This window comes from Peromyscus leucopus, chromosome 4, assembly GCF_004664715.2.
Source record: "Peromyscus leucopus breed LL Stock chromosome 4, UCI_PerLeu_2.1, whole genome shotgun sequence".
Lineage (NCBI taxonomy): Eukaryota > Metazoa > Chordata > Mammalia > Rodentia > Cricetidae > Peromyscus > Peromyscus leucopus.
In genome coordinates this window covers 39,561,293-39,583,309 of record NC_051066.1, presented here as the reverse complement: position 1 = coordinate 39,583,309, position 22,017 = coordinate 39,561,293, and the positions used below count along the sequence as shown (strand labels likewise).

The window sequence follows — 22,017 nt, the reverse complement described above, 5'->3', positions numbered from 1 at the left end:
TTTTTTTTTTTTTACATAGCTCCTACTGCTTTTACTTGCCAAACCCTAGTCATGAATGACTCCAGTGGGTCCCTATATGTGACAGGATGGATGTGGCATTTGCAGAAGTGGCTTTTGAAACAAGCCAAAGACGCCCCAAAGAGAAAAGTGGAATTATAATGTTTATGTTAAAGGCCATTTAAGAAAAGGGAGGTGATAGGAAATGAGTGTTGAGCTGGGAGTCCCCTCAAGGACTGGGTGGACAAGGTAAAAGCTGGAGATGCTTGGAAGTGAAAAGTCTGACACTTAGAATCCAAAATTAAAAAACAAACAAAAAGACCTGGAATATTCTGGAGAATCAATGTGAGCGAGAGGAGATGAAGACACTCAGAACTGAGGGGTGACAGCCACTTGTCTGGAAGTGTGTACCCAAGTCCTCATGTTTCTCTACAGACTAGGGACACCAAAACCTTTAGTCCTGGATGGAGAGATGAGAAAATTCCTAAGAATTGAAGCCGTCTCAGGAAAGACAAAAGTGATTCTCAACCTGTAGGTCATGACCCATGGGGGGGGGGCGGCTGCGGGTCAAGGGACCCTTGCACAGGGGTCACCAAAGACCATTGGAAAACATAGATATTTACATTATGATTCCTAACAGTAGCAAAAATACAGTTATGAAGTAGCAATGGAAATATTGTTATGGTTGACGGCCACCACAACAGAAGGAACTGTATGTATTAAAGAGTCATAGGATGAGGAAGGTTGAGAACTACTGCTTTAGATGAAGGCAAACAGCACCAAGTTTTGGAAAACTGAGCTCCCAAACTTTGCGGATTCAAATTTCTTTTTAACTGCTAGATTCTTTCTGAAGCAAAACAACATCAATTTGAAGACACTGTCTGGGCATGAGGCATATAATGTCATGTAAATTTTAGGCACAGAGTAGCACAAAAAGCACAAACCAAGAAAAGGTGTAAAAGCCCATGGACACTTTATTTGGTAGTGAGATTTCCGCTGTCATTTGGAAAGGAAGTAATGGTAGTGACTTGTAAGGCATCTGCTGGGGGATGAGTAACTGGTCATTCGATCCGAATTGTCTGGCCAAAGCAGAAAAGGTAAATTTTATTATTTAGTTTCACTTCCTAGTCTCTTCCAAACAGATCTCCGTGCTCTTCAGAGCATGCAGGTATATTGTTTATCATCTTAAAAACAATGACACACAGCTGCCTCTAAAATCAGGACAGAGTACAGTCTGCAGACGTGTACTTCATATTTCCAATAATTTCTCCCATAAATCTAGTCTCTCATTAAACACATGAAATACGGGAGTTTGACTTCCGTGGTTACAACACTGGTAATTGCCTTGCAAGCAAAATAGAGATGATGTTCCTGGCCTCTGTACCGAAGAGCTTCACTTAGCTGTATTCACTTATTAAAATATGCCTAGAGTCCTAAAATGTTTTGAAAATATTGGTGGTAAATAACACTGTATCAGCTTGTAAATTTCCATGTTCTTGGTAGGCTGGAGCTAAGAATCCTGTTGTTCGTGTCTTTATTGTTGACGCTACCTACCCTCACTATGTGGGCCCCATAGAAGTACCAGTTCCAGAAATGATAGCCTCGAGGTCAGTGATCTCAGATCCCTCTCTCACCTTTTTTTGCTTTGTTTTGTTTGTTTGTTTGTTGTTTGTTTATTTAATACAGGGTTTCTCTGTGTAGCCCTGGCTGCCCTGGAACTACTCTGTAGACCAGGCCAAACTCGCAGATCCGCCTGCCTCTGCCTCCTGGGTGCTGGGATTAAAAGTGTGAGCCACTACCTGGCTCTGCCTCTCATTTTTAACCAAATTCTAGCATGTTGAACTTCCTATATCATTGTTTAGACTTCTTTTCCAGTAAATTAAAGATACGTATGCCAGAGCAGAAAATTAACATGCAAGATGCATGCAAATTAAAAGTCACAAATAAGTTTCTTGAACTAGTTTTTAAAATACCCTCTTACTCATTTAAAAGACTCCTTTAAAGATGACCATGGTGATGACTTGAAAGCTTTCTGGGGTTTTCCTTGGAGGTAGCAATATAAAGTTGTGACCAACATGCAGATTGGAAAGTTTATCATGTCTTCAGCATGACTCCATTAAAGTCTGATCAACTTCCCTCAAGCCAAGGTTTCTGGATCTATGTGCATCACCGAGTTATGAACCACATAAGGGAACTCTTCTCAAGCATCAGCATTGTCTTACTATTTTTTGTCTTACAAATAATTGTCTTACTATTATTTACTGGTTTGATTATCTGGCTGTAGAATTGTGTGTGAAGGAACTATTTATTGACAGACAGGAAAATGAAGTATTTGGGCTAGAAAGACTCTTTAGGAGTATAGTGCTCTTGCCAAAGACTGGAATTTACCTCGCAGTATCCCTATAGGGCAGCTCCAGGAAGTCTAATGCCTTCTTCTTGCCTCTTCTGGTGCTGGGCTCATGTGCACAAACCTACACCCAGATGTGTAATATATACACACTTAATGAAAAAATAAATCCTTAAAAAAAAAGGGAAGAAAGACAGAAAAAGAAACTTCTCTAGCATATCTCATATACACCTGTCTGATTAACCTTGATTATAGTAACCTTCCAGGCCTAAGCTAGTCCTCTGTGTCTTTCTGTTTGAATTGGTAAAATAATAATAATAATAATAATAATAATAATAATAATAATAATAGCCAGTCCTCTGTGTCTGGTTGAATTGGTAATAATAATAATAATAATAATAATAATAATAAATAAAGGTCTCCAAGAGCCTCACCTGACTTGCACAGAGGGCTTAGGTCTTCTCCAGCTTCACGGAGAATTCTTCAAGGAGAATCAAACAGAGTCACAGTGTTGTTCACAACAACCTGGTCAATGGAAACTTGAATAGGTGATTTTTTATTATTATTATTATTAGTCTCCTTTAGTGCTAAAAGTAATGGTAGAAACAGAGCAGGAGTCAAGAGACATCTCAAGCACTCTCGACACATCTTTACATATTTAAATCAGTACATTATTATTTCAAATTTATACAGAAACAAACAACTACATGGCTAAATAATTTCAGTGAAGTAGGTTATTATGAGGTCAAGATGTGAGCCCCGAGTCTCTTCTGGCTCTATGGAAAATTAAAAAGTTTTGCAATTCTGGCTATAAATTTTTATTCACAGACAAGTATAATTATCACAGCCGCTCGCTGACACTCAAGTATGTTATGAACACCATCAAAGCTATTTACATCATCTCGTTATTATATTAACCCAAGTCTCAGCACTTGACCATGGTGACAGCTGAAACTTGCCTTCTGCCCTGAACCCACCTGGATACAAAGGTGGTCTTTTCACTAGATTTGCCCTTTTGCACCAACTAAAAACTGGAAAAAAAAATGAGATTATGGTACATAATAGAAAATTTAACACTTTTATCCCTCTTAGATAGATATATAGCTTTGCTCTTACATCTTATTTTTTTTTGCCAAAAATGGGGAGAAAACTCAAGTATGAAATAACTTGCTTAGATGAATAATCTCTTATTTATTTTAGCCAGCAGATCTATTTAAATATTCTTCTCAGAGAAAATTTGTCTTACTTACTTACTAAATATATATCCTATAATAACAACTGTCTTCTAGAAAATATAAATGAAGTTATTATTTAAATGTGGTAATGGGCTGTCTGTTTCTGTTTGTTGGCAGTGACTATTATTTCAGCTGGCTCACATGGGTGACCGATGAACGAATATGTTTGCAGTGGCTAAAGAGAGTACAGAATGTCTCCGTCTTGTCTGTGTGTGAATTCAGGGAAGACTGGCATTCATGGGACTGTCCAAAGGTAAGGTGTATTAAAACCACTGGCAACTATTTCTGAAGATGAAAATACAACAGGTGCTTCTTATTTGTAGGTCACATTTTGTATTGTAAAGTAGGATTTGGTGCATTCAATTGCCAAGTGTTATTTAAAACAACACATCCCATGTTCACAGCAATTCCAGCATTTTGATTACATACAGCATAGCAGCTGTTTTCTTAGACTGCTTTTACTTTGAATATAGAAAAATACTAAATGAGACAATGTGACATTAGGATGGTGATCTTCCAGTTTGAGATCGTCAGGTTAGCAGTCAACAGAAGCAAAATAAACGAGATAAGACATAGAATGAATGGGTCTATTAGGGAAATAGCTGTTTCACACAAAAATGGAGAAGAAATGAAAATTAGAGTTGTATCTTGTCAAAATTGAAAAATAAATTATAAAAGGGATTCAAATATTACCTATTTTTTAAATCAAATGTAGGTACCTGATAATAGGATATGAACTATTAGATTATTATGTTGTTGTTTGTTTTTGCTCTTTTGGGGGGCCCACCAACCAGCTCCCAAATAAATCACAGGCGGAGGCTTATTCTTAATTATGAATGCCCAGCCTTAGCTTGGCTTGTTTTTTTCCAGCTTTTCTTAACTTTAACCTGTCTGTCTTTTGCCTCTGGGCTTTTGCCTTTCTCTATTTTTGTATGCCTTTCTTTCTTACTCCTTTGCTGGTTGTGTAGCTGAGTGGCTAGCCTCTTTTGCCCTCCTCCTTCTCTGGCTCCTAGATCTTCCTCTCCTCCCATATTTCTCCTTCTATGTATTCTCTCTGCCTGCCAGCCCCACCTATCCTTTCTCCTGCCTTACCATTGGCCATTCAGCTCTTTATTAGACCAATCAGGTATTTTAGACAGACACAGTAACACAGCTTCACAGAGTTAAACAAATGTAACATAAACAAAAATAACACACTTTAAAATAATATTCCCCAAAATTATTATGCACATTATGCAGCTGTCCAGTTATCTTTGGAGAGCGCCCCCTACTGTACCAATCTGAAGGTGGGGAGCTTGAAAATAAGATACAAATTTACCACTGAGCTTCAATTGCTTTACTGTTCAAATTCAAAAATAATCGGCTGCAATTAATGAGTCAAAAACTACTTCACCAGTCTAAATCATTAAAATACACCTGTTTTAAGTACTCATTTTAGAGACTAGAAAGTCAACTTTTTCTTTAAATAGGAAATATTGATGAGTACATTTTGAGAAATTTGAAGAAATATTTTCATTAAACCAAATGTAAAGCAAACTTATTTTATGAAGTTAAAGTCCAGATCAATCAAAGTAAGTCATTAAATTCCATCTAGAAATTAGAACACTTTATTTTATAAGGAGAACATTTTATTCTGTTGGGAAATATATCAGGGCTATAGTAGTCAACATTACTTAAGCTAAAAATATTTTTCAGTCATTAACTTGTCAGAAAGAGTTTTGACTAACTAAGAAAATTTGCTAGACACTGAGTTTGTCTCATTTATGTCTTTATAAACAAAGCAAGGAGAAAAGTTTTAAGTCGGATCACTGGCAAAATCTGATCTTAATTAAACTAGTTAATTAGATCACACTGGTCTGATTGACTGGCTCTGGTTGGATATATCTTCACCATTCCCTGAATGTAAGCATTATGAACTCTGCTTTAATTTAGCATAGCTTGGCAACTATGAGCACAAACAAAAACAGATTCATTTTTAATCTGAAATTATAGTTTATCAAAAACATGAGACAATTTCAACCTAAATGGACAGAACATATAAAATGTCCCCACAATGAGGAACAGAAGTTCCTGGAAAATAACCTTTATGGCTAGAAAAGTAATTGCATTTAGAATATCTAACTATGAGTTAGAATTAGCTTGTAGTTTTCCAGTGGCCATGCTAATGAAAAATGTATTTGTGTTTTGAAAACCAGTAAGGTTTGAGAATAATCAGTCTATGTTTTATTTATGTTGCAAGGCATGAAAGAGGTAAAGGGACCAGCAACAGCTACTTATTATATAACATATTGGTGATATTAATTAAGAAATTCACTGTTTGCTGGACAGTGATGACACACACCTTTAATCCCAATATTAGGGAAGCAGAGGCAGTCAGATCTCTGAGTTCCAGGCCAGCCTGGTCTACAGAGGGAGTTCCAGGACAATCAGGGCTACACAAGGAAACTCTGTATCAAAAAAGGGGAAGTTATAGCTTAATGAACAATTATCTTATATATTACTCTTGTCTCTCTAAAAATGGACTAAAATAATTTTTAATCTTCATTACTGAAAAACACTCAAAATCTTTTTTTCCCAATTTTGCATTTCTTTTTCTCTGTGAAGCATTAGTAACCACCATAGAAGGTAATCCAAACTCCTCTTAAAACTGTTTTTGTCTTCATGCCTTGTTGGAAGACTGAATATTCTCAAGGTCTTCTTTTTATTTTGACTGTGTGCGCTCACATGTGTGTGAGTGCATGCGTGTGTGTGTGTGTGTGTGTGTGTGTGTGTGTGTGTGTGTGTGTTGGGCGGGTGGGGTGCACACATGTGTGTTCACACACAAGTGTAAAAGCCAGAGGACAACCTCAGGTGCCATCCTCGGGAATGTTGACCATCTCCTTTGTACAAAACCTCTCATGACCCTGAGTTTAGCATTTAGACTAAATTGGTACGGAAGCAAGCATCCACCAGGCTCGAGGGAACGGTGCTGAGGCTACAGGTGCATGCCACCACACCTCCTAGCATTTTTAACACGAATTCTGGGGCTGGAACTCAGGTCATCGTGCTTGCAAGGCAAACACCTTTCCAAAAAGTCATTCTCACAGCCCCTGTTCTTTTCTTGCCTAGGCAAATCACGCTTATCTAGAATTTTGTTTCTTTTTGAAATTCTAATGTATGCACAGCAAGTCTCCCTTCCCTTTCTTCCCTCCAAACACTTCCATATACCCCTCCCCACTTTCCTTCAAACTCATGCCCTCCTTCTTCTTTGTTATTGCATGCACATATGTGCATACATATACGGTCCTGAAGAGAACCTGGTCAGCCTGTATATTGTCCCTTGTTTGTGTGTTTTCAAGGCTATTTGTCATTGGACAACCAATCAGTGTGCTCTTTTCTGGGTAAGACCACTTTTCCAACTCCCAGCTTTCCTGAGTTGCCTGTAGTTTTTCGTGTGTGTGTGTGTGTGTGTGTGTGTGTGTGTGTGTGTGTGTGTGTGTGTAGGGGAAGGCCTCATGGACTTTTCCCCAACTGCTTTGTCATGGCCATTGGTGTCATCCTAGTTGAGCTCAAGTTTGGGCAGTCACGCTGACCACTTACTTAGAAACTTTATTCTCTAGGTGAGACATTTCCACGGTAGGCCAACAGCACTGCTTTAGGAGGAAATTCCAGTGCTTAAGGCTTAATACAGTAGGAATTTATGGTTCATTTATAAAAACTAATAGCAAGCCCAAGAAAACAAGATGTGGTGTGCAATGGGTCCTCTGCTCCATAATATAATTCAGAAACCCAGCTGATGGCATTTCTGTTACCTTACTGTGTGGTTCTAAGTCATTAACATTCATCTGCAGCAAGGAAAAAGAATGGGAGGTGGGTTCTGCATGGGATGTTTTTATGGGAAGGGCTACAGGGAGCTTGTTTCCTTTTCTGTTCACATACTTTTTCTAGACCCTATCGCGACTACATCCTGTAGATGTAACCAACCGTTTTATTAAATAAGAAATACAAAGCCAATGTAAAGAAGAAAGCCCAGAGGTCAGAGCTAAGAGCTAAAACCTTACCCTTCCTCCTGCTGTGGTCCTACCTCTCCAAAAGAGAGCTACTTCCTGTGTTAAAGTCTTTATAAAGACTTTCAGTTCTGCCTTCTCATTGGTTGTAAACCCAGCCACATGACCGCCTCGTCACTGCCTGTCTGTACAGACCTCCAGGTCTTCTGTGGTTGGTATTGAGATTAAAGGCATGTGTCTCCAATGCTGGCTGTATCCCTGAACACACAGAGATCTAGCTAGCTCTGCCTACCAAGTGCTGGGATTAAAGGCGTGCACCACCACTGCCCAGCTTTCCTATGGCTTGCTAATGGCTCTGACCCCCCGGGCAACTTTATTTATTAACATACAAATAGCATTTTGGTACAAAATAAAATATCATCATAACATCCCATTAGAAGGGAATCTCGAAAATGTGGCTCAGCTACAGAAAAAGTCTTTTGCCAAAGTGTGGCCAATTATCCTGCCGGTTCTTTCATAACTGTCCACTTAACTCCCTCCAGGTGGTCTTTATTCATACCACAGGTTTGCAGAACTATTTGTCCATAACTCTCAAAAATTATTTCTGATGATCTGAACTTTCGTTAACGCCTGCGCTCTGTCCCCACTACTGTGCCCTTGACCTGGGTCTTTACCAGTATTTCCTAGACATTAGCACTCTAGGTGGCACCTTGGCCTCATCCTACCACACCCGCCAAATCCACATGGTCTCTCGTGTTTACAACTATATTTTCCATATTTGGCAAGTGAAGTCCTTCAAAGAATTTATCCACAGACATTCAACATTCCTGGATGGCATAGAAGTTTATTTGAGATCTTGCTGATGTCTATGTCTTCCTCTCTTCCAAATTCCCTGTGGCCACTTTCCTGTCCATCCACTGCAGTTACTACAGTATTTATACCTATTAATTCAACTCAGAATGCTTTTTATTTGTCTAGAAAAGAGTACTATTTACTTTTTAAGTTTTCTAAATATTTATTAAAGAAGTGATGCTTCTTCACTTTGCTAAAACCTAAAATTAAGGGTTTAGGTTTCTAGTTACCCCATCAGAGAAGAACGAGTACAACTTCGACTTCACAACAGAATTCCCTTTTCTCTCTGTTACACCATGTGCTTGGTTTGGGCTGAGCTTCCACAGAGTGCAATAATTCTAATACCTGCCGAGTGGAGGGGTTGAGAACAAATTCTGAAATTGGGTCCCACACTAATTTGTCCATAGAGACTCGGCAGTACTGCTCTGAAATGACTTTTGTAAAGTCTCTTGAACTGGAGGCTGAGCAGTAGGACACGCTGACGAGGTGGCTTAACAGTTCAAAATGTCCAGCTTACACTTTTGAAAACCTGTTCCTTTTATGCTTTAATATGACCTTTATTTTTTTTTTTTAGACCTGGGAGCATATAGAAGAAAGCAGAACTGGATGGGCTGGTGGAGTATGATTTTTCTATCTTTTCCTTTATTCTTAATGGTACCCAAAATATTCACTGAACTGAGTTTTACACATTGTATGCATTCCACCTTGCATGCTATGGTTAGGTATCAACCAGGAAAATGTGTTTTATTATGATTTATGGTTACTTGTGTCTGGACGCTTTTGATGGAGTTATTCAGTGATATATGAGGTTTGTTTAGTATGAAAACTAATCATGTTTTATGGAAATCAATCATATCTTGTGTTCTATATTAATTAAGAGTACAAAACAACATGGAGAATAAATGTGTGGGTGCTGCCGCATGTCACAATGACTGCATCCAGCAGGTATTTGCATCGGGGTGGCTGCTCTGCTGAGATTTAGACATGGTATACAAAAAGGGAAACATGAGAATTAGTTTTAATCTTTGGAAATTTACTTAATATTGAAACCTCTAAATTTCAGAAGAAGAACTATCAGAAAACTTTTGTAGTGTTAACTTTGGGGAATAAGTTCCCATCCTCTGAAGGTACCTGCTTTATTGAATAGCTTTCCTTGACCTGTAGTCAAACTAATAGCCATGAAATTAAGCTGAGAAAACCTAGGTAAGTGTACATGATTCATACACTCACTTAGGTTTTTAGGTTGTGTGTGGTGTGTGTGTGTGTGTGTGTGTATGTGTGTAGTACGTGGGATCAACAAAGGCCACATATACTAGGCAAGTGCCCTGCCATAGACTACATCTCCAGTCCTTGTTCAATGATTACTTATTGGGTCTTTAGACAAATTACAAAGGCTAGTTATACTAGTACACAATAAAGTTATTTTTAAAAAGTGGTTTCTTTAGAATGTATCCAGGAGATTTAAATGTCAAAAGTCATAAGAAATTAACTAGAAATATTTTCCTGTAAACATACAAAATAAAAGAACCTAAATTAATTTTAATTCTTCATGTTTAGAATTAAATTCTGAAATCATAATGCTTAGACAGCAGTTATAGCCAAACCATCAGTAGCTAATTAAGCAATGCTCCACACATCTGTGGCCTGATGCTAAAACCTCTTGATGAAAAACAAAATGTGAATTTTGTGTTTGGTATCTGAAAGCCTGTACTTCTGACTAATTGTTAACTGGGTTTAAGCATCATCTTTTGCCATTTAGGGAATATGGCATAATACAGCACTGTGATAAGTAAACTTACTTTCTAGGGAAGATATTCTAAATGGCTTTGCACTTCACACAGAGATAAGCAACTTATCAGAAAATCTAAGCATGGTAGAGAAACCAGAGCAGGGCCTTGTTAAAACAGCGGGCAGCACAGATGAATGTCTTATCTAGGGTCCAGGTGTGACCTGCAGCACGAAGCACTTAACTCAGAATGCATTATGGCCCTAGCTCTGACAACCTGATAGCGGAAATATTTCACACCCTCTTTACCTCCCCTAAGTTACCTGCTCATCGGAAGCAACTGTCTTCCATGTGTGCAATGAAACGGAGAAGATAACAGGCTTAGCCTAGCACAAAGATTCTTCCTGTTTGCCTGGTCCTAATATCTTAAAACAAAACGTTCTGCCCTGTTAATTTTTAATTTTTAGTACAAATGAAATTTTAAGCTTTACTCAGAATATAATCGTTTTAAAAGCCCCTTAAGTAGCTCACTAGGTATGTGGGGACTAACTTTCACTAGGTTATATTAAAATGTCCTGTGACTCGGGTTCCATTTTAGTGACCAAGACAAGACAAAACCACTTGTCTCTCACACTGCAGAGTATGAAGGAGTCGTTGTAAAGAAGATCCTTGTAAGGAATTCTGCCATTACGTAGTTGAGGGCAAAACTTTCTGAAATGAAAGAACTACTTTGTCAAAGGCCTATAGAAGTGAAATGCATCCACCAAATTGCAAGCTAATTTTCTAGCCCCTAACTTCTTGATTCACTTTAATGTAATTTGTCTCAAGATGCAAAATCCTACAGTAGATCTTATAATGAATGATGATTATGAATATATAAGCAGAAAGCAGCCTCACATTATTCAATTTTCCATTCTGTTACAAATTTATTTAAAGACATATCAGACATTTACATAAAGCAAAATTGACTTGAGCAAAGACTTATTCATGGATCAGGCAGCCTCCAGGACATAGAATCCTTTCCTGTGTCTCTCCACGTTGCCTTGGGTCCTCTCTCTCTCTTAAGACTGTGGTCCTTGGATCTACAGCTAACACAAATCTAGTAGGACCACATCTTCTATTTTTATCATAATTACATCTGTAAAGCTTCCATCCCATTGGAAATGAATTTGGGGAAACATTATTTTCCCAGGAAATATATAAGAGATACATTGCATTTTAATGGCACATGGTCACAATATAAGAGAAATAATTTTATCAAAAAATATACAGCATCAGATGAAATCCAAATGTGATCGTTAAGTAAACCCTTTGGTGACTCTTCCTACAATCAATCCCTTTGCTCAAAATTTGATCTCAGAAAAGATAGAAAAAGTAACAAATGTCTGTAGCTAGAAAATACTGGTGTATGCTTTGGTGTTTATTGTTTTCCTGGGGTGTAAAGTAGCTGAACACCTTTGCCTACTGTTCCATGATCTTAAACCGAGACCAGGTTTTAAGGCATTTTTTGCATGATATGGACGAGCTCGGCTCTCATGAGAATTTTTTTCCCAGAAAGGTGTGATCATTTTACCAGAAGACAACCTGTAAAAATAGCCATAAATATAGGGCACATAAAAGTTTTACAATGGTAGACACATGACACTATTGATAGAGCAAATCAAAATTTTACCTTGGGAGGCACACGACACTGCTGATGGACATTTGATATGAGACATTTGCAGAATTTCAGTTGTCTGTACTTCTTAGGATACCGAGTTGCCACTAGCTCTGTCCCAAGACACTTGAGTGTTTGCTAGTTTCAGTGTAATTAGGTGGCTCCCAGCAGGGTACGTTGAATTCCTTAGACTCAGATGAGAAGGCCATCCTGCCTTCTGAGCTGGTAGCTAAGGTCACCCTACCCCCTAACCATGCTTCATGGCTTCTCTCAAGTGTGCTAGGCCTGCCAGACCACTAAAATCTGTGGCTGCTACACCACAATATCAGAATCTTTCAAATGTCATTAAATTGTTGACATTAGGAGCTTAGCATTAGACAAATCAAAAATTAAAAGTACTGTAAGCTTTAGTGAGAATTATACTTTGATCAAACACCTCATTTTAAAGTCTGGTTTGATTAAGTATCAACACTTGTTTGTTATTCATTTAACTCAATTCCAAACCACATCATCATAAAACAGGAATTTGTTAAACTAGACGTTGTAAAGCTGGAGGTTCTGGTGGGGGTGCAGTGGTAAATAAGCACTACTTGGCACACGCAAGTGCCTATTAGAATCACTGAAAAACCTATCATCTGAAAACCTGGAATTTCAAACATGAGTGACAGGTGACAGGAGAGGCCAGGCGTTAAGATCCTTAGCCATATATGGCTTAAAAAATATCTGTGGCTTTAGTTTGTCCTTTGAATATAACCTCTGTTCATTTCTTTCAGTTCTTTGTCTCAACACCAGCTTTTAGCCATGATGCCATTTCATACTACAAAATATTTAGCGACAAGGATGGTTACAAACATATTCACTATATCAAAGACACTGTGGTATGTTCCTTCCAAGATTCATCTCCTCAAAGATCATTCATTTGAGGTTGCTCAAGTAACGCTCAGCTTCACACAACATAATGTTTGTCTTTTTATAGGAAAATGCTATTCAAATTACAAGTGGCAAGTGGGAGGCCATATATATATTCAGAGTGACACAGGATTCACTGTAAGTATTTCATGCAGGCATGATGCACCATTCAAGTTTTAATTGGCACCAAACAATGGATGTACAAAAGATGGACTGTACTGTCTACTCAGCTTACTGAAAGAGCGTTCTTTTGCTTCTGGTTATGTTCCAACAGCTATGATTTCATTAAGAGTGTACATTCTTTAATAACTAGTCAGCAAGATTTCCTTTCAGAAAGAATTTTATTAGGAACTTTTATGAAAAGTATAAAAATTTTTAGATAACAGTTGGTTCTAAAGGCAAATTTTATTCTCCAACACTTAAAGCGATGAACAAGCTTTAAAACCCTATAGGAAGTGGCCCATAGATATGGAGACCCTTTTGTAGTCATTCCGAGTGATCTGGATTTCATGATATCTCTAACAGCCATCGGTTATTGAAGGATTACTGCCTGCCAGACACTGTAAGGTGAGAAGGATTGCTCTGAGTTTGTAGATGAGAAAACAGATACTCAGAGCATGTAATTGACTTGGCTAAAGGCCATTTAATTAGTGGGAGGTGAACCTTCAGAACTAAAGCTTATGGATCCAAGACTGTTGCTATCAACTTCAGTAGGGAATCCTTTAAATTCTTTCCTTTCTGTTCATTCTACACACTGTCTTATAAAGCTGTCTTGGAATAGTCATTCACGATGCATTTACTAATCAAAAGACCCTGCTTTGTCAATTCTAATGCTGTGTAGATTAGGGATAGTCCCTTAGTTCTCATAATCTGACTGCCATTAAATGGAATTTGGGGAACAAAGGAAGAGAATAATTTGTCTAATCTTACCATATAGAAAGTATCAGGAACCTATTGATATTCTATGAAATTGTTTGAATAGGAGCCAAAGGAGTTTGGTCCTTATACAGAACAACCATGAAAGTGACTTAAAGTCAGAAAAGTAATAAGATAAAAATGAATGGGAGATAGATTTTAGGCATGATAGGTTTGGGAAATGGAAAAAAAAAACTGAAGGCTTGAAGATCCTGCTATGGCTATAATGATGGCCAGGGGTGACTGAGGCTTAAGCTGGTATGATAACAATGAACTGTGGGCTAGAAAGACAAAGCCACGCCTCCTTTCTTGTGTGTCCTCAGCATGAGGCCTGACCCAGTCAGGGTTCAGTTCATATTTCTTAAGTGAATCAAAGGAAAGAGTAGGTGTTTAGGAAAGATGGGGTGGAATAATTATTATTGTCTATGAGGGAGAGGAGAGAGGCAAGTGGGAAAGTAGGCAGGGCTGCCGTGGCAGAGGTGAAGGCAATACTGGAGACTTTGACAGCCTGGGAAAGCTACAAGGGACCTTTGCAAGAGGGGAGTGAGCAGTTAATTCACACACTGAAAGGGTGTGGGAAAGGCAGGTGAAAGTGATGACTAGACTCCTGTGACATTATTACAGACATAAATAAACCAGACGTATGCAGGTTTTGAATATGAATGTCATACGGGAAGTGCATTGAGTTCTGTTGTTTCTTTCTTCTGTAAGGAACTTTTTTTTATATATATGACATTGAGGATGCCTGAATGGCTAAGCCCTCCTGAGAATTAAAACAAACCTTGTTTATTCTAAACTTTTCACACTCTATTATGCTCTTCCTGAGAGGAAAAAATAAAGAAAGACAGCTACCTTGAGATATTCCGATAAATTCACTTAATTAATGGAAGTCATGTCACCAAACTGGATTTTCCACTTCATAGCTACATTAAGGCAGAATGGAGCCTGCACCTGGGTAGTTAGGTAGCAAGTATTTTCCCCTGTGGCCTCTTCTGCAGCTTGGTGGATTAACATGGCCTATGGTATATTCATATCATCCATTACAGACGAGTTTCCTGGCATGCCAAGTTTATCTACTATTGGGAGTGTAGAATACATTCAAAATGTGTTCTCAGTCATAGACAAAATAAATGACAGTTCTGAGAAACCAGTAAACACTCATAATGTAACAGGAAAAGTATAATATTTGTTTAAATAGGTCATTTTCATACACTTAATGAATCAGAACAAGATATTTTGATCATAAAAAGAGTACTCAGCTCAGTTTTACCTGTCTCTGATGATCTGTAAGTTACAGTAAGTGCCCAAAATTCAATTATGCATAGAAGTGACTCCTATACATAAATATTAATTAATAGTTTCATTAAATGAATGGGATTTTTGCCAAAATTACTTACTAATATTAGCGACAATACTTTTGTCACTTAATAACCAATATTTAATATTTCCTAAATTCATTTCAGGTTTTATTCTAGCAATGAATTTGAAGGTTACCCTGGAAGAAGAAACATCTACAGGTAATTAAGCCAATTCAAAATAGTATTGATAGCTAGATACAAAGATGTATGGATATGTGAGTCAAATTGAATCATAATCCTAGGTAGATATTGAATGCTTTTGAAGTGTGAAATGTAATAAAATCTACTTGTAAGCTAGGGTAAATAATTCAGAAAACAACATACATGATATCAATATAAAAGTCATATGCTCCCAAAATATGAGCCAACTTAAAATGTTTTCTTTTGAAAAGAACAATATCAGAAATTCTAACAATAATATAAATACTAAATATTTTTGCATGGTAGTAGATACTTCAAAAACTTGGAGTTGAAAGACCCTAAGTCTTCAGGCTTAAACCTCCAAGCCCCAGGAAATAAGGAACTAAAAAGAAAACTAGTTCCAAGGGCCACCTGACTTAGCCATTACTCAACCACCCCTGTAACAATGTAACAATGTAAAAAGATTTCTGTTAAGAGATGTGCTCAACTGTGACTGGGATGATTGCAAGTGTTCCAGGAAGGACCACTGTGACCTTTGTGTAAACTCCACTCCTGGCCTGATACCCCCCTTGAGGTTTCAGGAAGAATGTGTATGCAGACATGACTGTACCCACTCTGTGATCAGACCATGATCTTGTGAAATGAAATTGTATGAGAATTGCAATCTTATGGCTTTTGTGGGCTTTTCCTTTAAAAGCACCCATGTGGCTACAGTAAGATGCGACTCTTGCTCTCTGGAGATGAGTTTGCCCAACTGTACAGCTGCATTAATAAACACCTCTTGCTGTTGCATCAACTGGACTGGAGTCTGGGTTCTTGGGGCGTCCACTTGAGACCCTAGATTTTTGGGGTCTAACAGAGTTAATCCAGCACACTTATTCCTAATGCACATTTATTGAGTGATGACTATGTGTCATACCATTTTTACTCTTGTAGTGTAATCTTCCCTCTGGGTCCTTTTGCCAGCTCATCCTTATATTAGTTATTAAAGTTCAATCCAATTGTCCTGTTGATGGTTGGAATAGTAACCAAAAGACTCCTTTCTATATATAAAAATAAAAACAGTGGTTAACATTGCTGGTGCACCTGTAATTGTATTTAATTTTGATAACTTTATGAAGTAGTTAATATTGTTGGAGTTGAGATTTGAACATGGGTATGCTGTCCTCTAAACCCTTACTGTTAACTCCCTTCCTTCCATTTCCAAGATGGCACAAAAATTCAAGCATGGAATCTGTAAGAGGTAAAACAAACAAACAAAAACAAAACCCTCTTATTCATAGTCCTCTGATCACACCTAGATACATACTCACTTTTCAATTAGGAATCCTCCTTCTCTGGAAACAGCTATGTCTCTAGACACCCCCCCCCCCCCCGCTGCCATGCTCAAGGCAATCCCAGAGAGAAGGAAGAGAAAGACTTGGGAGGTGGGAAAGCTCACCCTGGCAGTCAGAATAGGCTCTGACACAGCCTGAACCATCAGAAAGGGATTCTGCTGAAGTGTTTGACGAGAGGTCCAGAAGTCTATTATTTATTGAAAGTAATCACTCCATTCCTGAACCACCGTGTGGAGGCACGGAGGAAGGAAAGGTGCATTTTGTGTGGGATGGAGGAGGCAACATCCTCAGATGGAGCTCCCAAAAGTCCACATGTCCTGTTGAAAGGATGAAAGGTGCAGGAGGCAAATAAAATGTGGCTTCTTATTTCCAGTTTGTTCATTACTGAAGTCCTCTTCCAAATATAGAAAAGAATAGAGACACTTTCTTGGAAATGTTTCTTTGTATGTTTTGATGTGAAGTAGAAGAGAGGAGGTGGGGCATGGGAATCTCCAACTACTTCATAAGTAATTAATGGCTATGAAAAAATGACTAGCTCACTCCCATTGCAAGTGTTCGATAGCTCTCCCATTTTGGGAAAACCACAGAGGGCTTCTCCCTCAAAGCTTGTGCCTCTTCAGGCAAAAATGGATCAAAAATCAAGCTACATCAAAACACTGTGATTCCCCTCTACTTTAAATGATATTGGCAACAGAAAAATAGAGTGGGTTTGATGTCAATATGTAAATTAGTCACTTTACATGGAGTAGTACATTTTGATAAATACAATCTCAAAATTTCAGCTTAGCTTTATTTTCATTTCTCTCTAGAATTAGCATTGGAAACTCTCCTCCGAGCAAGAAGTGTGTTACTTGCCATCTAAGGAAAGAAAGGTGCCAATATTACACAGCAAGTTTCAGCTACGACGCCAAGTACTATGCACTCATCTGCTACGGTAGGTGACGGACCTAACACAAGCATCGCCATCTCCCCGCCATTGTCCTCATTCTTGTTGCTCCATCTGATTGCCTCGTGGCGTTTCATTTTTTGAGAACCTGTTATATATAAGGATCTTATCAAATGCTAAGGCTTGGGGAATGAACAGCCTAGGAAGGTATGATTCTCACTTGTTTGTGTTGGAAGAAACCAAGTAACCAGCTAGGGTGTGTACCTCTGTTGGGCCATAGTCATCAGGGCTGAAGCAAGAGCTGGCTGCCTCTAATCTTCTCACTTTTAGCCGCCATGTTTCACATCACTACGGCGTTGCATGCAGACACCATCTACCAGATAGACACAGAAGGAGAAATGTCAAAACAGAAGTGTTTTTTTTTTTTTCTTTTTCTGATAACATGGTGGTTCTGCTTTGGCCTCATTTGTGGGAAAAGTATCAAAGCACAAAGGCCCAAAAACCTGAGGTCTGTGCAATGAAGACAAATTAGCCTTCCAATTCTAGTATCAAATGAAGGACAGAAAATAAATCTTTGTCATTCAATCCTTCCTCTTAAAAATTGGAAGATATTTTGAGTAATCCATTCAAATGTTATTAACAAATGAACCATTGTAGCACAGTGCAGAAAGCATTTCCTGGCTGTTTAGACCATGGTTGCATTCTACAAATAATTTGCTATCTAGATAAGTTGATTTCATTCACGTGTTATCTTGAATAAACAACAAGAAATACAGGCTAAGACAACATTACAAACCAATGGAAATGGTGACTACTGGGGCTTTAGTAGAGTCTCTGATTCTATAACTGCTGCATTGTCGCCCTAACTAACCTGAGTTTCAGGGAGTGGGTAGCACACTTGGCAGGAAATTTAACAAAGTGCAGGCCATCCTCCTGTTTCTGATATCAATTACTCCTGTGCAGGTAGGTGACTTAGAGGACAACAAAAGTTTTCATCGACTGAGATCTCTACTCAGATGCAGAGGCCTCCTGTGGGTTTCCTGTAAAATGAACAAGAATTAAAACCCTCAGGATATGCCACTTCCCTTAATCCAACCACCTGGCTCTAGAACCCGAGCCAGAGCTCATTTGACTATGTAGACACGAATAACGATTTTAACCCGAATGCTCCCTTCAAGATGTCACAAGATGTCAGTTTGAAATAACACTTCCATAAAATGTTTGGTCAGTGGCATCTTTGAAATGTCAAGAGATTGTTGTTCATGGCCATATGTGCTGATTGTGATTATGGCATTTAAAGGTAAACATTAAATGTCCCTCTCAAGTTATATGCAACATTTTCCAACCCAAACTCTATATTTATGTAACATGTATCAAAAGCTTACATGTCAGGCACACAGCATCCTTGAACTAAGGATGCTGGAGCATCTGTTTCTCTCTCTCTCCTGGAAGGCTGGGTGGGGCTGATCTCTTTAGTCTTTCTATTCATAACTGTAAGAGAGGAGTGTCTGATACATTACACATAGGCATTGTGGAACATCAAAGGAATGACTGGCTTTTGCAAATTCTACCAAGATAGCTGTTTCTTGCTGTTCCATTTGCTGATAAAGACAGCACTGTCACATTAACATATATGCATTTATACCGGTATGCACTCTGTATTTGAATAACGCAATACAGCTCTCCAGGAAAGCATGCTAACACGTTTTCTATTGCTTCTCTCTAGCATCTACTTGAACCTAAATGTTCACTGAAGTATAGATAAGGAACCAAAGACTAAGCCCTCATCAAAAGTTGGTGGCAGAGTCCTTTCTAGAACTTGAGTTGCCTGACTTTTCCACCACTCACTCTTCCTCGGCAGTATGGTAATTTCCCATTTAGCAAAAAATATACTGTGTGGGAAGCATCACATCGTCTGGTGTTTTTGAAGCTCCAGTAAAATGAGTCACTGCACCATCATAGGAAAAACCTTGAAATCTTTCTCTTTAGGGCTAAGAGTAACGCCTCATTATGTAACTTTCAAACTCTCCAAAGGGCTGTTGAGCCCTGGGAGGCAGGATTAATACAGGTAAAAATCATGTCGGTAATGTGGCACAAAAACAGTACAAATAGGAATTGTAGGCATTGATACCATGTTTCTAGGGCCATGTCCTCATCCTGCTGGGTCATGGGCAGCCTGTCATTGGTTTGTCTCTTAGTTTAAGATAAAAAGAATTGCAGGTTTTCACAGCTAGAAACATATGCCCGTGAAAATTCCATATAATGGATGCTAATACATTAAAGCCTAGAGATTTAAGCTGCCTTGTCTCCCTAGATTCTGGCCCCAAATGTAATATGCATGTGTGTCCCTTTTGATAACTTTGAAGAAACACTGAGTCTCAGGAAAAGCTTTTCAGTTATATTCTCCAACGCTCTCAACTGTCACATAAGGGCTGCTGGTTTTATAGAAAGCCAAATAAAAATCTCTTTCTTCTAGTCTCAAGTTGTGCTAGGAAGTAAGGCAGGGAATCAAAATATTAGCTTTATTATTTATAAAAATTAGTAAGAAAATGTGGCAAAGGTAACCTGTGTGCCTCCCAACACTGTACCCCACAATTACAGTTGTACAAACATGGGTACTGTTACAGAGTTCCAGGGTTTGCCCAGGACTCTTGGCACCTAAAACTCGAAGGAACAAATCAGAAGCATGTTTTCCACAGGGAGAAGGCTGCCAGGAGCAAGCCAGAAGGCCCCATTCATAAGCAGGTCTCCTAAGAACTCACAGAAGTCTCTCTTCCACTTGATTTGGGGCCGAGGACATGACTCTAATGGGGCTCCCTTAAGGTAGAAGGAAATATCAGGAGTGGCAAGAGCATCTCCCCCAACCACCACCTGTATTACTTCTTAACCCACAGAGTCCCTCATTAAATGCACTCTACTCTGGGCATTATTTTATTCTATACTTCAGATGAGTGCTAGTTTATTTATTTATTTATTTATTTATTTATTTATTTATTTATTTATTTATCTATCTATCTATCTATCTATTTATGTGGACCTTGTTAGAATTGCCAGTTTTTATATAGAGAAGCTAAATTTTGCAGTACATGGTAGACAATGATGTGCTGGACAGAGCCTCCATCTTAAGAATGGATTTATCAGTCGCTACTAAAGATGCTGGTATCTGACAGTTTTCATCCCAGTCCCTAAGTCTGGAGATTGATCTAGCTGCGGCCATATCCAATGACTGTGCTCTGTGCTAGGGGATAAAGACTTGTCATGTTGCCCCACTGATACAGTTCTGCGCATTCCATAGCTTGCTGGAGGCTTGGCTTGAGTCTCTGTGACAGATGTTGAAGCCCACCCTCCCTCATGACCCCATCCTTCTTTAACACCTCAAGGAAAATCTCAATACCACCCTTCCTCCTGCCATAAATTATTACCCCCCAAAACATGACCTAAAACAGCATATTGGAAAAGGAAAGATACTCTATAAAAATTAGTCTGCATGTAATAATCACAAGGATAAAACATGTTAGCTTTTGCCCATCAAACAAACTGAACATTCAACAAATGAGATACAGTCTAAGTACTGATGAGGGTTACTTGATAATACATGACTAAAACCTGTCTAATGCAGTGTGGCAGCTTCCCAGATGGCTATTCACAGCTCCTAAGTTCTCTCTGTGAAATTAATTAGGTTTGAACTCTCCAGGCTCACTCCTGGAAAAGCTACAGCACAGGTAAGCCTTTTCTCACATCTGTTCTTTGATTGGGCTTTGATCTGATGTACGTGGTTTAAATGTAACTTAAAATGTTTGCTTCTCCATGGTGAAAAAAAAAAGTCACTGAAGAGTTAAAAGCTGTACTTGTGCTTGACACTAGTCATAAATACTACAAGCAATCCTGGCTGAAAGTGAAATGTTACTTTTAACGGTAGTCACATTTTTGTTTCCATCCTGCACACAGGCCCTGGTCTCCCCATTTCTACCCTTCACGACGGCCGGACAGACCAAGGTACTCTCTTGCTTCTATCCTGAGCTGTCTGTCATGAACCACTACAGAGAGCAGGATAGTTGGCCCACCTTGACAGGAGGAAATGTAATGCCATGTTACCATCATAAAGCTTATTATTCCACAGATTCAGATATTGCTTGGATTAAACCCGATCACATGAAGCTTGGTACTTATTGGCAGTGGGAATGTGACATGATAGAAATTGCACCATAGAGATCAATTCTCTCTTCTCCCCCGGCCTTCTAAAACCACAGGAGATAAGAATCAGAAAGAATATTTACACATTTTTCTCTCTCCTCAAAAAACAAATAAAAATTCCTGTTTTTCAAGAAGGATTTTCTCCTCTTCCTCCTCCTCCTCCTCTCATCTCATACTGGCAAAAAAAAAAAAAAGTCCTAGACATTACTTCTCTGATTGGGTTCAGAGCAGAGGGTGATTATCATGCCAACACTTTTGCTTGTTTTGCTTTGTGTTAACAGCTCTATCACATTGTTGCCATGTGTGAAAGCCCTGGAATTTGGGGATACTTTGCATTTTCAACGGCTGTCATCAGTGTTCTCCTCTACCTGGAATTTGTGATAGTAGTTAAAGCAGTTCACAGTTCAAAGATGGCCCTTTTTTGCTCTCAGTAGGGTTTTCCAAGTATAAAATTGCCGGGTATTCTTCCTGATGGCT

At 38.6% G+C, this 22,017-nt stretch overlaps 1 protein-coding gene across 8 annotated transcripts in view; it reads left to right on the top strand.

Annotated features, from left to right (window-relative positions):
* LOC114690471 (fibroblast activation protein alpha) overlaps positions 1-22,017 on the top strand; it is an 86,142-nt gene that overhangs the window by 40,517 nt on the left and 23,608 nt on the right. For all 8 annotated transcript variants that reach the window (XM_037204832.1, XM_037204831.1, XM_037204829.1 and 5 more), the window contains 8 exons: positions 1,501-1,604; positions 3,697-3,832; positions 8,992-9,036; positions 12,574-12,678; positions 12,777-12,847; positions 15,088-15,141; positions 17,270-17,394; positions 21,295-21,342. In XM_037204832.1, the coding sequence (XP_037060727.1) occupies positions 1,501-1,604; positions 3,697-3,832; positions 8,992-9,036; positions 12,574-12,678; positions 12,777-12,847; positions 15,088-15,141; positions 17,270-17,394; positions 21,295-21,342 (688 nt within the window). The remainder of the gene's footprint in view (positions 1-1,500; positions 1,605-3,696; positions 3,833-8,991; positions 9,037-12,573; positions 12,679-12,776; positions 12,848-15,087; positions 15,142-17,269; positions 17,395-21,294; positions 21,343-22,017) is intronic.